The following is a 16875-nucleotide window of genomic DNA, read 5'->3' as shown; positions in this document are numbered from 1 at the left end:
CTGTAGAGTTTTTTTAGACGTTAGGGCAGCACACGAGGACAACTCCCAACCCATCGCCTTCACCTCCATTGCGGGCAGCAGCAGACACAGAACAAACGGCATATTTTTTTTTTTATTAATTAGAAGGGTAATAAATAGATTTATTTGTCTTAATGTCTGATTGAAGATTGGGTAACTTAACGCCCCAACAGGAAAAGCAACAGGATTCGAGAAATAACAAAGGAAAAATAAGGTTAACAGTCCCTCCTGGGCCCCAAGGAATAAATAAATATCAGGAACGTATTAATATTTACATGAAGCTGGAACTTTAAGGCAACCAAACATCACATTTCCTGGGGAGCAGCACAGGTAATAAACAGTGTATGAACATGTTTTTATTTAGCAAAATGTTGTATAGCTTTTGCATACAAGTCTAATCATATATATTTCTAAGTTTTTTCTGTTCATTTCAGTTTTCTTTACCTTTAGTAATATTAAAATATTATATATATGTATATGTATGTGTGTGTTTGAACTTATTAGTGGTAATACCACTCATATGCACTAATAATGATTACTGCAACAAAGTACAACAAAAAGGAAACTGTCACATATATATATATATATATATATATATATATATATATATATATATATATATACACATACTGTATATATATGTATGTAAACTCTAACCTTGTTTTCATTAAATCCACAGTGAGACTGTCATGGCACACCAGCAAATGCCGAGCTCTCAGAAGGCTCTGATGCTGGAGCTGAAATCCCTGCAGGAGGAGCCAGTGGAAGGTTTCCGCATTACTCTGGTGGAGGAGTCGGACCTGTACAACTGGGAGGTGGCCATCTTTGGCCCTCCAAACACACTTTATGAAGGTGGCTACTTTAAGGTAAGCCTCGCGTGGATTTAAATGATGTTCTTGAACTTCCCAATGGACTAGGTTGCTGTGAGTCAGACAAAGCAATTCAAGTCTGAATGATAATATTTCATTGGTATACCTCACATACTCGTTCTCCCATGTTTTGCACTCTCAAGTTCTTCTTTCCCCCGGGTGGTGCGTTCCTTATACTCTAGATCTCTATTTTTAGTCCTGACAGATATTAATGACATCTCGATATGAGAGCTAAAAGGAGAAGGACAGTGCGTTTTAACCGTATTCCCTGTAGTCACATGTGGCGTATCATCAACTGCAATAGTCAGTACTTTCTGTGACGCAGCCCTTAAATTTACCGCAAAAAGAATCCTCAGCATTCCCTCAAAGCTTCATTACTGTATCATAATATGCCATACGTCACAGTCTTTGGTGACGTTTTGTTTATTAATTCAAGGTAGCAATTTAATATATTTAGTAATTTAGTATATTTATGTTTAAAAATTTTATTTTTGTTATGTTATTATTCATTCTTCTGTCCCAGCTTAATAATTTACCCAAAAATAAAAATTAGCTGGAAACGTAGTCACTCTGGTTATCTAATATGTAGATGATTTTGTTTCCTCCTGGGAACAGATCTAGAGAAATTTACCATCACTTGCAGCAATGGATCATCTGCGGTGAATGAACCTCATCAGAATTAGTTCAAACAGTTGATAAAAAAAATCATAATAATCCACATGACTCCAAGTCATAAACTTACATCTTGTGAAGTGAAAAGCCACATGAAAAAAAAAAATCCATCAAAGCATTTTTAACCTCAAACAATTGCCTCCGGCTAACAAGTCGTCTTTTCATGATATTGCTGGATGAGAAAATGGTAATATGGGTGAACTATTCCTTAAAAATAAGAGTATTTTATAAATTGATTCCCTGTCATTTTTGAAGCAAAGAGTAAAAAATGTTTAAGTACGCAGAAACTACACTTCACTTTCAAGTCTTCATTGAATTATTAGAAATAAACATAACTGAGCAACTAGGTCCAAAGAGCATAGTCTGGCTGATACATGTAATACAGCATGTTTTTGATGATGATTATGGTATCTTTCTAAACACAGGCTTGGGTTCCACCCATCAAAGTACAAAGTATTTGTAAAATTTGTAGCTATCACGCTTCAGCAAGAAATTGCATGGGTATAAATATTGCATCTTTGTTGAATAGCATATATAATTTGTTATATGTCAAATATAATGTGTTTTTTTCTTATTTTTTTATGCTTGCAAGTTTTCCTGTGAAAATCCCAGTTTTTAGAGCTTCAAGAAGCTGTGTCATTTGTTTCTGTTTATTTCTAATGATCGCTAATGGAGGAAGTTAGATTAGATCAGGTTTTAGCTTTCTAACACACAGTCACGCTGCGGTCTGACCTGAGCACTAGCCGGTTCATGTAGTCTGACACATAATCAGCAGTCAACAGCGGCGGCGAGTAGCAGGATTTCCAGTCGCAGAGAAGATACAGTCTTAGAGCAGTACTGCACTCATGTTTAAAGCGAAAAATGACAATTCTCTCATTATTTACTCACCCTCGTGTCATTTCGTACCCGTCTGACTTCTTTAGGTAAAGTGCAACGCAAAAGGAGGGGAGAATGTGACTCACTAGAGGTTTCTCTTCTGGAGGTTTCAAAAAAAAAGATGCTGAAGCATCGTAAAAAGTATCATAAAAGTATTTTTTACCACTTGTGCACTATATTCCAAGTCCTATGAGTCATAACTTTGTGAGGAAAAGACTGAAATGTAACTGCAAATAGTGACATATGCCATAGCTTTATTTGAGGTGTCAGATTTTTTTCAAATAATCAGATTGTAACAAAAGTGAGGGCTAGTAATTAATGACAGAATTTTCAATTTTCAGATGAGCTACTCCTTTAAAACCGAACTCATGGCCATAGCCGCATTACCTACAACTGCCCTCACAACCATTGCAGTTGTTATAACTACCCTCAAAGCCACAATTACTTTCACTATTGTTGTAATAACCACAATCACAACACTTAGCACAAAACAGTAATATTAACACTGAACTGAAGAGAGTGCAGCATTTAACACAGCACTGCTTACTTGAATTGCGCTGTTGTCCCAAGCGCGCTTTTGGCACCACATCAGAAACCTGATGAAGAGTACGTGATGTTGAGATTCATGAGGATTATGTTTATATGAACCCTTTTAGTCTAATGTGTCCTTTCCATTTTGGGACTGATTTATAACGGCTCATTTACCAGCTATAATACGGCTCATATGCGAGCTAATAATGCTCAGTCTTTCACTCTGTCTCTTTCCCCAGGCCCATATAAAATTTCCTATCGACTACCCCTACTCTCCTCCGACCTTCCGATTCCTCACCAAGATGTGGCATCCAAACATCTATGAGGTGAAAATGCTTGCGTATGCCCGTTTAATGCACCGCCAAACGGATTACAACAGCTTAAAACTTACATCAGTCATCATAACAATGCCGCCATTGTTGCTTAATGTATGTTTCTCTACCCCAGAACGGCGACGTGTGTATTTCCATCCTCCATCCTCCTGTGGATGACCCTCAGAGCGGAGAGCTACCCTCAGAGCGATGGAACCCCACACAGAATGTCAGGTATTTTGGAAAAAAACGTTGTTATTTAAAGAATAAAAAAATCGTATAAGCGTTTCAACCGTTTTTAGAGTTGATAATGATACGAAATGTTTCTTGAGCAAATGCAAATCAGCATATTAGATTTCTGAAGGATCACAAGACACTGAGAGAACTAGACCTTGCATTGCTGGAATAAATGACATTTTAAATGTGTAAAATAGAAAACGCTTATTTTAAATTGATCAATATTATTGCACTTTTGAACAAATAAATGCAGCCTTGCCAGCATAAGAGAATTCTTTCAAAAACGTTTGAGAATTTTAAAGACCCCAAACGTTTGAGCGGTAGAGTAATGTGTGTGTGTTTCTCTGTAGAACAATCTTGCTGAGCGTGATCTCGCTGCTGAATGAACCCAACACCTTTTCTCCTGCAAACGTGGATGCCTCGGTCATGTTTCGAAAGTGGAGAGACAGCAAAGGCAAGGACAAGGAATATGCAGAGATTATAAGGTACAACCACTTCGTCATTTAAATGACTTCCACGAAAACACATGCTTTTTCCATTAAGTTTAAAAGTCAGTGTAAAACTTTTCTCCTGCCCTGACTGTTTAATATTAACAAGGATGTCCTGAAGATAAACCTCTCTCATGCTATTATTTGTAACTCTACGAATAAAGATACATTATTCTCACCATAGGTCACTGTCCATTTTTTACTGCCCACTTAATAAAATTATTCATATATTATTAATGTTCCTTCCTAATGTTTTTTTAATCTTATACTTTAATCTGTCATGCACTGTTTGTGATACAGGCATTAATTCTTCAAAATGTGTTTCGAGACTTGTCAAAAATCAAGCTCATGATTTCTGTCTCCTGACTGATAAAATGGATGTGAAAAAGTTCATTACACTTACTTAGAAGTAAGGGAACAAAACCATATCTAGAGGTCATGTGTTTTTTTCTTTTAGGCTAGTAAGTTTTCATTCTGACCACTCTGAAATTTGCTTCTTTCAGAAAAGGAGGGAAATATAATTACACATGTACCGGTTACGTTTGCAACTGTTAAAAGAAGCTGTGAAGGATTAATGGATATGCAGAGATCCAGAAACAAACTAACACAAAACTCACAACTGTAACAACTGTATAGCTGTGTTTCAACATCCCCTCAGAACACCTTAGTAACAGCAGCAGCACCCTGGAAACCGGCCAGCGCACCAAAGCATTGTGCACAACTTCTGTATTCTTCAGGAAATGCCAAAATTGAATCATACCACCAAAAGTTGGCTGAGATCTAGGTTAAACATTGACTAAGGCCAGATTTTGGCCCAACACACTTCAGTTGCACCATCCTACTGAAGTTCAGGACATACTGCTCTGAGTCTCTGTATTTCCCATGGGGCAAGTAAACATTTGAGAAAAATGTTGAACTTTTCCCTTATTTACATACTTTTCTAGCAAAAAAAAAAGTCTTACGGTCTCCAAGGTTATTTCAATTTGACTAAAATACAGTAAAAATATTTATATTGAGAAATACTGTTGTGTTAATGAATATTTAACATTGAGAAATATAAAAAAAGGCTTATTATATTTCAGGGCTTATTTGGAAAATTTTTTTTTTTAAGAACATAGTGGTAAAATTATAAATGCATTCCCTAGCACTTTAGATCAAATAAATGCATCACTGCTGACAAAAAGCATTCATTTCTTTTTTTTTTTTTTTTTTTTTTTGGTAATCTGTAATATGTAGTAGAGAGAGAGAGAGAGAGAGAGAGACAGCAGTTACTTTTGTAGCTGTTCCAATAAGCCTTAAACCCTAAACACACTGCATGACTGTCCCAGATGAAAGATTGGCATCATGAAACAATTGTGGAGATTTCTGCGATAGTGGCTGATAATCGTGGTCCTATGTCTTACAGTGAGAGAGGTTCAATAGAGGATGTTTTCACATTCTTGTGAACAAAGATAGCAGACTCATAATTATCTGTGTCAGTGTGTTCACTGACCAACCAATAAAAATACCACATTACATCAGTGTGGCGTAGCTCTAAAACATAAAACTGCTCACTTCAAGCTCTTACGCCTTCCTCTTTTTTTACCAAAGTGATTAATCATGCTCTTTCACTTCATTTACTACTAGTGCATGCTGATGACATTTTACTCTTCTAAAGTAATGTACGTCGCTTCGTACAAGTCAACAGGTGTCATTATCCTAGTTTACACACATCATAGCCAAATTTATTGACATGTTGCACAATGTGAAGTGCTCATATAGGATTGCTAAAATCATGCAGTGTTTTTAAGGCTGTAACACATTTGCTGACTCTGTCTTTGCATTGTGCACAGGAAGCAGGTGATGTCCACTAAGGCAGATGCAGAGCGAGATGGAGTTAAAGTACCAACGACGCTAGCCGAGTACTGCATCCAGACCAAAGTGCCTTCCCATGACAGTAGCTCTGACCTGCTCTACGACGATCTATATGACGACGACATAGAGGAGGAGGAGGACGACGACGACGAGGCCGAGGCCAGTGGGATCGGCAGTGAAATGGCAGGGGACTGTTTTGGCGATGAAGACGACTCTGGCAATGAGGAATCTTGACCTCCTTCCACCGTTTCCGTGACACTGACCTTTGCCCTCTCACTCTTCTTTCCCCTGACAGCCTCATGTTTCAATTCTCTTTTCTTGTGCTTAAAGCTTTCGTTTTTTCACTCTGTTCCAAAAAACTCGTTACTTAAGATATCTGTCCTTTTCAGCACCTCCCCGTTCATAAGTAAAGTTCACTATGGGTTCACAAAACCAGTCATTTTCGGTAACGTTTTACATCCCACCTTCTCCTGCCTCTTAACCTCAGGGCTTTTGGATAATCAGAGCTTGTCAGGCCTCCATTAACATGCACATTTCAAAACGTTTTGTTAATTACATCCTTTTTTTTTGAGGGCTAGTTCCCTCTAAATACTATTCTGTTGTGATTTACTCACCCTCGTGTTGCTAGAAACATTTTGCCAAACTGTTTTGAGATTTTTGAGCAGATTTTTCAAAAAGATAATAACTAAACAATGCCAGTGTCCAAATACACCCATTTCCCCTACTATATAGTAAGCAAAGAAAAAGTATATAAAAGGGAAAAAAAGGACAGAATGTAAACTAAAATATGAACAAAAAACTCAATTTCGAGATAAAATGATTTGTGAGAAAAACAATTGTGAGAATTGGGAGATATAAACTGAGAAGATTAAGAAGTTAAGCTTGCAAGAATTTAATTTGTAATTGACCCTTCGCAAAGAGCTTGATTGACAGGCCAATGCTGTATCCACTAGCTCGTATGACAAACGAATCAAACAGTAAAAGTAAATTAACTTTGGCGGACTCAAAAAACACTTGTGTATTGATGTCAAACCGCGGTTTAAATAAAATATGTTCTAATGTTCATTCATGTTTATTTCATGCTATAATTAGTAAAGAGGAAGAGACGATCGGTTCATGTGTTGCTTGTACTTAGGCGTAACAGTAACCAAAACGGTATTTATTGTATAAATTTCTTTAAAAAAAACGCCCAATTTTAAAAGCTGAGATATTGTTTTACACCAGAAATAACCTGGTCTGTCTTGTCTGTCGCCGCTTTGTCAGTTTCCTCTTTTCTCCGCCATGTATTTTTCATTGCGTGAGAACATGCTGTGTAGTGTCAGGGTGGCATGGCTTGTCAGACACAGCAAAATTAAGCGAGGAGGGCGGGTTTTTGCAAAGGGTCAATTTGCAAGAATAAAAAATTGTGAGATAATAAGTTGCAATTGCGTTTATTATTTCTTATATGGCGGAAACAAAAGAATGACTGTGAACTTAGAAAAAGTCAGAAGTGCAAAAATTGCAATATTGAATGGCTTCAGAAGAGGAAAAAGCCAAAATCTAAGTTCTTCCTTACATTACTAAAGCTCTTATTTATTCTCCAAGCAAGATTTGTAATGATATGAGGGTGAGTAAATAAATTCTAAATCTTTCATTTTTGATCCACCTAACCCTTCAGCCCACCCATGAGCTAGTTACGCCTGGTAAAATCACCAACAAATGAATGTTTTGTTCATTTCCCAGTTACAGTTTCTTTAGAACTGTCTTTACAGTATAGGGCTTCACTGATTCCACTATATGTACTTAAGATCCCACTTAAAAAGGTAAGTATGTAAGGGTGGGAAATGGAGAATGAATTGACTGTTTCCTTCTCATAAAATTTTATTTGTCATTTTGACCAGCCATCCACATCAGCAGGGTCACCTTCAAAACTACATCCTCTTATGCGCAGCTCATACCCCCCCAAATCACCTGAGCTTTTTGAGCCATTAAATCACGGTGTCAGATTATATGGCACATGAAGGTGCTTTCAAGTGCTCAGCAACACTAGCATTAAAACTACTTCCAGCACACCTTCGTTTTGCTGACCCAGAAACTATGATGAGACTGTTTAAGTCACTATGATGATGTCCCACGTTCGGCCCCTAATATTCCATCCACCAATTTTGGCAAAAGGTAATAATACTGTTATGCTTTTAAATGTACACATACTCTTGGTAATTGATCACGTATGAGTATCCGAGCAGCTGTACCAAACCGATTCTGTTTCTCACCGATTTTGACTGAAAATCTTGAAGATTTTTTTTTAAGTACGGGGTTTGAGATCAGTGACTGCTGAGGACATTTCGCTCATCGGTGTGAGCCCTCTCATCCCCGGTCTTATGCTTTTTTGCGTTGGCAACGGTGCCGTCGTGGGCCGTGGCTTTCAAGAGCATGCTTGTGTGTTTAATTGTGTTTTATATGATGTGTCAATCATCCGATGAGGCACGTGAATCCCTAAGGTCTCACTGAGGGGGGGTGGAAGCGTAGATGTTTATGCACATGGGGTCTCAGGTACACCTTTATTCCCACAAACCAGCCAAGGACACGGATGCTGATTCCTGGTCCTACTAAACCCCTCCAGAAGGGAGTGTGGATGTGAGGATCGTGAGGAAACGGTGCTCTCGTACTCTCCTGAGCATCATGAACTCACTGAACTATCTAGAACTATCGTTCCCGGCTCAATCGCTCCCTTAAACCTTTGGACTATGGGCCGAAAGGGCTCAACTGGGACGATTTAAATCGATTAAACGGACTGGATTTTACACATTCAGCAAGAGACTCTCGGTGTATTGCACCCCTGTGCACAGCAAAACAACCAAGTTCATTTCAAAAAGTGTTGTGACGTTAATCGACAGTGGATTTGTCTTGAAGGATTTTATTATTTGTGTGTCATGAGTGTGTTTTTAATGTTTCATTAACAATTTTTTTGGTTTGTTTTTGTTTCATATGCTATTCTTTGACAGGATTTGTGGTCCTGAGTCAGATCAAAACAACCGAAGTCATTATTTGCTATAAGTTTGAAGCATTTCCTTTCTCTTGTAATGTTGTTAAAGGGAATATCATTCTTAATATTCACACAAGGAAGAATGGAGAACAGTGAGAATGGCTCTAAATCGATACCTATTTCTATTCTAAACATAAGTATTTGAGTTTGGGGGTGGGGGGGGGGTGTACCAGTATGATCATTTTAAGACTGTGCTTGTATGATCACAATACAATTCATTTTTGTTTGTGTGTATGTACAGGAGTTAATGCTCCTTAGCAATTAAACCATTAGACAAGACATTTAGAGGTGCTTTCAGTTAATGACGGTGTTGTTAACATTGACTAAAACTACTAAAAAACTTTTTTATTGAAATAAAGCTAAAATAAAATGTAAACATTATTAACAAATTTATAGCAAATCATAAACGTTTAGTAAGTTTTTAAACTGAAGTTAATTGATTAAAATGGATAAAATTAATTAAAATGGATTAAATTAATGAAAAAAATAAAAGCTTGTAAATATTAATAAAAACTAATGCAATATAAATAATACTAAAACAATCATTCATTCTTAAACTTTTTCATTTACTGGTTTTATCATAGTTAATAATTTAGGACAATCTGAATGGTACAGCATGCAAACTTGCATACAATGAACTTTACAGAAAGAACTTTACAGTATGTGAAAGAAAAAGTGACAATGAGATTGGATAACGTGTGTGCATAGAAAAAAAATTAGTTTGTATATGTCAATGGTGTCATAATCCACCTACAAGCCCTGTAGTCTCGGTTTTTATGTCTGTCTATTTGTAAGACTTTTCAAAATGATTTTCTGTGGTCATTAACAGTATGCCACAGATGGCGTCATTACAGCTTACCTCGTAATGAACCCGGAAAATTCTTTGTGATGAATGGCAGCTTTGTTTCGCTTTGTTGGTGGCGATTTTGAGGTTGTGCGTTTGTCTTAACATTTTTAACTACTTGGAAGCGACCTATTAAGAATTCAAATTAAATTCAGCTTAACAATTAGAGACGCAAAAGTACAGAAGTCAATGTCTACGTCAAATTTCATACAGCACATCGGGTCCTCCTTTTAAACCATCATTAATTCGACAGCCTAAAACAATTTTAGAAAGATGAGAGCAAGCATTCACCTCTGTCGTTGTCTAAATGTCAAAACCAAGTGTGAATGTTACTGTTTGCCCTGTGTTTCTAGATAGCGCTGCGCCGCTGTAAGTGTGTCCTGTAAGTCCTGGTATTTCGCCAGCTTGCAGGCGTCCTCTAGTTTGGCCCAGCGGTAATCCTGGTGTTCATCTGAGAGAACGACCTGTGTGTTTGGGTCACGCAGCTCAGCCAACCAATAGAGGACCTCTTTGTCCTTTCCTCGGACCTGATAGTGTAACCTCTGCAGGAAGCCATCGACCATATGCAGGTGATCTTTACCTAAACCCGCTTCCTCCTGTGTCTCTCTCAAGGCAGTGGTGAAGTCGTCCTCTCCAGGGTCAACGTGACCTTATGGGGGTGAGAGGGATAATCTTTCAGTAACAAGGCTAAGAATTTGAAGATAACTACATGTTTTGAACTGATTTGTTCCTGATAGGTCTTTACGTCTTTCCAACCAGTATTTGTGGCAGCAATGGTTGAGACTTTTTTTTTTAAATTACATATAGTTTATAAACACTTTACAGACTCATTTTCTGAGTGTAGAAATAATCTATGTTAAAAAAAAGCTGTAATATTCTTTAAAAAAATTGAAGACTAAAGTGGTTCAATATTAAATTTGAGAGTTGAGCATAGAAAAAACATTATGAGATGCACCTTTGGGTGGTGTCCAGTGGTTTTCCCCATAGGATGTCTGCAGCAGCAGGAACTCTATATTATCAGGGGGAGGCTTCTGGACCAAACGGCGAAAAATAACAAATCCACATGCCCGCAGTGCCATAATCTGGAAATACACAGCACATGCAACTGTGTGTTATATTTGTTTATATAAATGGTAAATGTGTCAAGCGTACAAGTTTTCATTACACTTATATGAGATGTTTGAAAAAGTCTATAATAGTTGATTTATTTAGTATATACATAGGTTTTAATATATATATATATATATATATATATATATATATATATATATATATATATATATATATATAAACCTAAGTATATAATTATATAAATTCTGTTTTTGAAAATCCAATTTCTGTACAATTTTGTGTTTATGTATAATTTCCTTTATATTTTAGCAACAGTTTTGTATTATTTAAAGACATATTGCAATGGTTAAGAATTTTATATGTAATATTTACTGCAGATGTCTAACTATGCTTTCTAAATACACATAAAATATCATATACCATTTGCAAAATACCTGAAACTACTATCTCATACTTCTGATTTGCAGAACCATTGCTGAGAAAAACTGTATGTCTGTTTGCTTGGTTTTAAATGCGTTTCAAAAGCCTTCTTCATTGTCATTTTGCCACATGGCATAGTAACGGCTGAAAAACGAGTAGACAGTTTGGGAACACAACTTGCAAACAAACTGGTTTGTGAGGGTTTCCCAATAGGAAATGTCAACTCCAAGTCCTCTGAAGTTGTTTAAACCTATGGGTTGGAAATATTCATTTATTAAACTAGACTAGCATACGTGTACCGTGCCTGTATTTCCGATTTCTAGACAAGATAATATTAGCAGGCTAACACCATTCATTAGCTTTAGCTTAAGGTACAGTCATTTCACTTACGTCCAGCCCGTAATGATTCAATGTTCCTTTTTGCTTAGAATAGATGCGACATATCAATAAATGAACGGCACACGGAAAAGAGCATAGTATTCAGGCTACTTTCTGTTTTGACGGCGCATATGCGTAACTGCTGCGCATCGATGACGTTGAAGAGTACGCTGAGAGTCGCTCTCTAATTGGTTCCTTCAGTGGTAATTTAAATAAAGGTCTAGACACTTTATTGTAATTATAACCAGATTAAAAGTGTAATTTGATGAGTTGGAATTTGAACGTAAACAATGCATTTAAAAATAACTGTTTTAGAATAATATGATATTACGCGCGATCGTGAAGGACAGGTGCAAATTACAATCACGAGAAGCTTTTGTAAAACCTCCTTTTGATATCAGTGTATAATAACGTGTCAGTTAGCGGTGTGTCGTTCAGTTTTATACATTAAACAAAGATAATGTTGAGCGCACAGAGGGGGTCCTGATCTGAGGGGCTGATAGGGCTGAAGGCAGCAGCCGGTGTGCTTGAGATAACGATTCCAGACCAGAACAAACTTCAACCATCCATCACGCACGTTTCACAAGATTCACAACGACCGGGAACAGGACAAGGTAACACTGCTTAAAATATCTCACCAGGGATGTTGATATGTAAAGTTAAAAGGCTAATTCTAAAACTTGAAATGGTTGTATTTTCACACGTGTTCAATACTGAAGCATTTTGTCTTTAAAGAGCTTAACTGATACGTGACAGAAGGCCTAGCTGATTTTTTAGTATTAAATTATATGCTATTAAATTCTGTATGATTTGTACTATTTTATATAACTATAACTAGTTTATATAATCTTATAAAGACACTGGGTAATTATTTATGAATGGTATGACTTCTGTTTGAAGTTTATGTAACTTTACAGCATATAGCCTATGTAGGCTATATAACATTTTTACAGTATATATCAGAAATCATATATATATATATATATATATATATATATATATATATATATATATATATATATATATATATATATATATATATATATATATATATATATATATATATATATGTTGTATATATACGTTGAGCAAAAAAAAAAAAGATATGATGTATTTTATATTAACATGTAAGAAGATATTAAAAGAATGCTGGTCCCCATTGACTTTAATGTATGGAAAAATAAAAATACTATCAATGAAGTGGGAACCAGGGAACCAGAAACTGTTTGGTTACCAACATTCTTCAAAAAAGCTTCTTTTGTGTTCAACAAAAGAAAGAAATTCATAAAGATTTGGAACAACTCAAGAGTGAGTAAATAATGACAGAAATTTCATTTTTGAGGGAACTATCCCTTTAATTCCTACCAACATGGCTTGCTTTAGTTTAAAGCTGAACGATAAGCCAAGAACATTACATTTATGTGAACGATATTCCTATAACATTTTATTTTTACTTTCACAGAAGATATAAAAAATACCGTACCACATCCATGGATGAAAACAAGCCTTCTCGTATGTATTTTATCGGCAAGAAAGAAGATCTCATTCAGGCCAAGAGAATGAATGTGACTCTGGATGGAAGAGACATTCTTATTATACATCACCAAAGAACTTTCTTTGCAATGGACCTGCAGTGTTACCGTGAGTAGCATGAAAAGCATCTTTGCTTATTTCTCTGCACTAGAGGGAGACAAAGTAGCAAATATAGCACAGCAACATTGCTGTTGTGCATGTGTGCCAAGAACAGTTACAAAGGCAAAAGCCCAGAATCAAAAAGGCATTTGCTTGGATCAGCTTAGTGCATATGCTTGCTAATGACACTTTTTTTTTTTTTTTTTTTTTTTTACAGATGCCGGCAGTAGTTTAGAGCCTGGAGATATTGAGGTAAAGCCATTTACTCATCCAGTGATCCATAAATGCACTTGTTACACTTTGTTACCTCTCGCGTGAACTTCGACCCTGTTTAATGTTTCATGCACAGGAAATCAACAACAAGCTCTGTATTGTGTGCCCAAAGCACAAGTATAAGATCACTCTGGCAGAAGGTGAGGGGTTATACAAGGCCAGCAACCCCGCAGAAAAAGTCCCTACTCCGCGGTGGTATTCCAAAGGCATAAAGCAGAGAGTGCACAAAGTGACAGAAGTAGACGAAGACATCTTTGTGACGTTGTCCAACTGCCCTGGGTGGATTGAGTCAGACTATTATCAGACCGAGAAGGGCAGGGCAGAACTCAGAAAAGCACAGGAGTCGGAGGATGGAGAAGCAGACGTGAATGCAGATGAAGACGTTTAGTGTGGCAGCACCAGTGAGATGAGAGCTTCAGGGATCCTAAGGGAACTGCATATATTAAGATTGATGATTTCAGAGTGAGTCGGCATGAATAAAACTGCGATTTGACATCATGAATCAAAATAATATCATAGACCTTTTCTGAGACGGTGCCAGGATCTCTCTTCATCTTTATGATTCACAGTGATGCCTGTCTATCAGCTCCGTTTGGTAGGTTTTGCAAAATAAAAGCCTAAAATCTGCAAAAATGTAAACAAACAATTATATATATATATATATATATATATATATATATATATATATATATATATATATATATATAAATGTTCACTTATTTAAAATTAATTGTTAAATATATGTGCTATATAATATTTTATTTCGTCATATTATTACATTCATGGCAGACTTATGCTTCAGTGAATATACACATTTTTTCTAGCACACAATTTCAAACAGGGAGCTAATATTCACATTTATATGTCTCCAATAACATTTACTTTTGCATACGTTTCCATTAAACGCCAGGTTGATTCTTGCACCAACATTTAACTTGTTATTCTATTATAATTTCATAGACGAAATATCCTGGAGGGACAGCGACCATCAACTCTAAGAGTAGCAAAAAAAAAGTAAATGGAAAAGTGCCAGAAATTAGACAGTTGTGCTATATGTCATATTTCATGTTCACATTATAAATTATTTGATTCGTTTGGCTCCTGTGTGCTGAGAAATCATCGAAATTGGGTGATTATATGAGAGATTGTGCGAATTAAAAAAAAAAAAGTCAAAAGATGCATGTATTTAAAAAAAAGTTACATTATAATTGTCTTTACTGTCACATTTGATCAATTGAATGCATTCTTGCTAAAATAAAACTTGTTTTTTTTTTTTTATTACTGACCACAATCGTTCGACCAGTATTTATTAATGTATCATGTAATAAGGTCCTAATCAGTTCTTGTGATAATGTCTGACTGCATGCTGAGTATGTGAAATTTATTAAATGATCCAGAATTATCGATTATGACTATTTAGCTGAGAGCAGCATCTCAGCCGATGAATGCCCGTTTAACCCTGGTCTAATCTCTTACACTTGGAACAAAGGAAGGGAAAGAAAATACTTTGATAAGCATCTTGACTCAATGTGCAAAATAGATATCCATTAATCCCTTCTCTTCTACGCTGCAGTATGGACTCGGCTCCAAAAAAGGTTAACAGTACAGTTATTGTAAAGGAATAATCCTCCTTAAACGCCTCTTGTCATTTAATGGCTCTGAATGGACCGTTATTCTCATTCACAAGGAGGAATAATGTTTGTAGCTTGTGTAAGATCAGGAGTTAGACCTCCCTGTAGAGTGGTTGTGATCTCTGGGCTAAGAATGTACACGAGGGGCACGTGATTGTGCATTGGAGTAGAAATAAGATTCTGCATGGCAGATGACCTACAGTAACCCATACTGCCCTTTGAAAACAAATGTTCTGAATGGTACGCCAACCAAGCGGCCTTAAAATAGCATATACACCTCTCAGCAGTGCTTGTAAAAAAGTGCCTGTTTTATTATTTATTTCAGCCTGTTGACAAACAGAAATAGTTTTCTTTTAGCCTGTAGAACAAAAAGGACTGGAAGGTAAAATCCTCCGCTAACACAGTCCTACATCTTGAAAAATGATTCTTCTGATTTGCAAAAAAAACATAGTCTTCTAATTTGGTGACAATAGTGGTGAAAATATCAATTAAAAATTAAAGCGTGTAAAGTGTAATCTTGTGCTTTTCATCAGCTATGATGCACTTTAAAGCAACCGTGTGTAGTTTCGCGTATTTTGCGACATTGGAGCCCCCTTCAGAGAGTTAGCTGTGTCGTAAATATACCACCGTTAGCAGCTGCCGTAAACAATCCGCTCTTTTCGCGGAATTTCGTACTCGCTCGTATTTATTTTTAAACCTATACTTGCTGGAACCGTTTTATTCCATGTCTCAAGAATTCCAACTAGAACAGACGTTTGTGGGAAAATGATAAAGCAACATAGGTGGGAGATACCAAAACGTGTTAAACTATGCATTATGAAAAGGAGTGGAAAAACTTCTCTGAGTTTACATCTTGCAGTTCTGTGTTTTGTTTTGTTTTGTTTTTTGAGACTTTTTATCTCACAATTTGGACTTAACTCTTGCAATTGTTCATTTATATTGCATAATTATGAAAAAACACATGAGATTAACTCAGAATTGCAAGAAAAAAAACTTACAGTGTACGGAAAGTACTACTAATATAAGGTAAGCACATAGAGTTATTGCAATTCCAGTAACAAGCTTCCATACAATTCTAAATATAAAATTATGTCTTGTATGAATCATTCATACATGTACAAATCAACTGAGAAATTGAACATATCCAACTGTTCATAAGGAGTCAAGGATCATGTTTTTGTTGCAGTTTCTTACAAACAATTGTCATAAAGAAAATGGCTAAAAACTCACCTTATATTTTGTGAGAAAAGTGTGACGTGCCAGAGCAAAAACAGCCACTGTTTTTGGAATCAGCATCCCAAAATAAGTAAGAAACAAGCATTGGATTCCATTCAGCAGATATTATGCAGCGCAGCATAATGAGTAAATTCTGGAGGCTGGGAATAAGCCTACTATATTTGAAGTATATCCCACTAGGCCAGTAATACAAAATAACAACACTACTATACTCATATCCCAGAATTCAGTAATCTTCCTGAGTATACTGATGAAAGCTTGTCTTTGCGTTCAACGTCGAAGGGTGCGGGATTATATTAGACCTGTTATATGGATAAAACGCTTGTTATGGTAGAATTAATCCTTTCAGTAGATCAGGACAGCATGACTGATGGAAATAAGGTGGAATGCAAGCTTTGATTCGTTACGGCTCGGGAGAGATGATGCTATTTTGGTGATCTCAGAGGAGCATCTGAAGGGTGCCGAGGCTTTTTGATGTCATATTGTGGCAAACAAGGCAAATTAAAATA

At 36.3% G+C, this 16875-nt stretch overlaps 4 protein-coding genes across 4 annotated transcripts in view; 3 read left to right on the top strand and 1 right to left on the bottom strand.

Moving 5' to 3' along the window:
• Positions 1-206: 206 nt before the first annotated feature.
• On the top strand, positions 207-6850 carry ube2r2 (ubiquitin-conjugating enzyme E2R 2). The gene is made up of 6 exons (XM_043221453.1): positions 207-348; positions 698-884; positions 3206-3292; positions 3414-3511; positions 3865-3999; positions 5835-6850. The coding sequence occupies exons 2-6, from the start codon at positions 708-710 to the stop codon at positions 6088-6090; spliced, it is 753 nt and encodes a 250-aa protein (XP_043077388.1). The 5' UTR covers positions 207-348; positions 698-707; the 3' UTR covers positions 6091-6850.
• Positions 6851-8143: 1293 nt separating this feature from the next.
• On the bottom strand, positions 8144-11759 carry nudt2 (nudix (nucleoside diphosphate linked moiety X)-type motif 2). The gene is made up of 3 exons (XM_043221455.1): positions 11607-11759; positions 10681-10807; positions 8144-10374 (listed from the first exon to the last, which is right to left on the bottom strand). The coding sequence occupies exons 2-3, from the start codon at positions 10802-10804 to the stop codon at positions 10055-10057; spliced, it is 444 nt and encodes a 147-aa protein (XP_043077390.1). The 5' UTR covers positions 10805-10807; positions 11607-11759; the 3' UTR covers positions 8144-10054.
• A 301-nt stretch (positions 11760-12060) lies between these two features.
• On the top strand, positions 12061-14775 carry rfesd (Rieske (Fe-S) domain containing). Its single transcript, XM_043221454.1, has 4 exons — positions 12061-12208; positions 13057-13235; positions 13444-13478; positions 13576-14775. Exons 2-4 carry the CDS (start codon positions 13085-13087, stop codon positions 13885-13887), a joined length of 498 nt encoding a protein of 165 aa, XP_043077389.1. The 5' UTR covers positions 12061-12208; positions 13057-13084; the 3' UTR covers positions 13888-14775.
• The window catches only part of rhobtb3 (Rho related BTB domain containing 3), a 22620-nt gene continuing 19702 nt past the window's right edge, over positions 13958-16875 (top strand). The window contains exon 1 of the mRNA XM_043221451.1: positions 13958-14094. The gene's annotated coding sequence lies outside the window, so the exon portion shown is untranslated. The remainder of the gene's footprint in view (positions 14095-16875) is intronic.

Source organism: Puntigrus tetrazona, chromosome 21 (genome assembly GCF_018831695.1).
Source record: "Puntigrus tetrazona isolate hp1 chromosome 21, ASM1883169v1, whole genome shotgun sequence".
NCBI lineage: Eukaryota > Metazoa > Chordata > Actinopteri > Cypriniformes > Cyprinidae > Puntigrus > Puntigrus tetrazona.
The sequence above is the reverse complement of the archived record's forward strand: the minus strand, read 5'-3'. Positions and strand labels throughout refer to the sequence as shown.

What these genes read in the sequence shown, in the direction of transcription:
- ube2r2 (XM_043221453.1), top strand. Translation starts at nt 708, where the DNA reads ATGGCACACCAGCAAATGCCGAGCTCTCAGAAGGCTCTGATGCTGGAG. An exon ending in ATGAAGGTGGCTACTTTAAG is followed by an intron (nt 885 to 3,205) that starts GTAAGCCTCGCG and finishes CTCTTTCCCCAG; the next exon opens with GCCCATATAAAATTTCCTAT. An exon ending in GAATATGCAGAGATTATAAG is followed by an intron (nt 4,000 to 5,834) that starts GTACAACCACTT and finishes CATTGTGCACAG; the next exon opens with GAAGCAGGTGATGTCCACTA.
- rfesd (XM_043221454.1), top strand. Translation starts at nt 13,085, where the DNA reads ATGGATGAAAACAAGCCTTCTCGTATGTATTTTATCGGCAAGAAAGAA. An exon ending in AATGGACCTGCAGTGTTACC is followed by an intron (nt 13,236 to 13,443) that starts GTGAGTAGCATG and finishes TTTTTTTTACAG; the next exon opens with ATGCCGGCAGTAGTTTAGAG. An exon ending in TAGAGCCTGGAGATATTGAG is followed by an intron (nt 13,479 to 13,575) that starts GTAAAGCCATTT and finishes TTTCATGCACAG; the next exon opens with GAAATCAACAACAAGCTCTG.
- nudt2 (XM_043221455.1), bottom strand. Translation starts at nt 10,804, where the DNA reads ATGGCACTGCGGGCATGTGGATTTGTTATTTTTCGCCGTTTGGTCCAG. An exon ending in CCACTGGACACCACCCAAAG is followed by an intron (nt 10,375 to 10,680) that starts GTGCATCTCATA and finishes CACCCCCATAAG; the next exon opens with GTCACGTTGACCCTGGAGAG.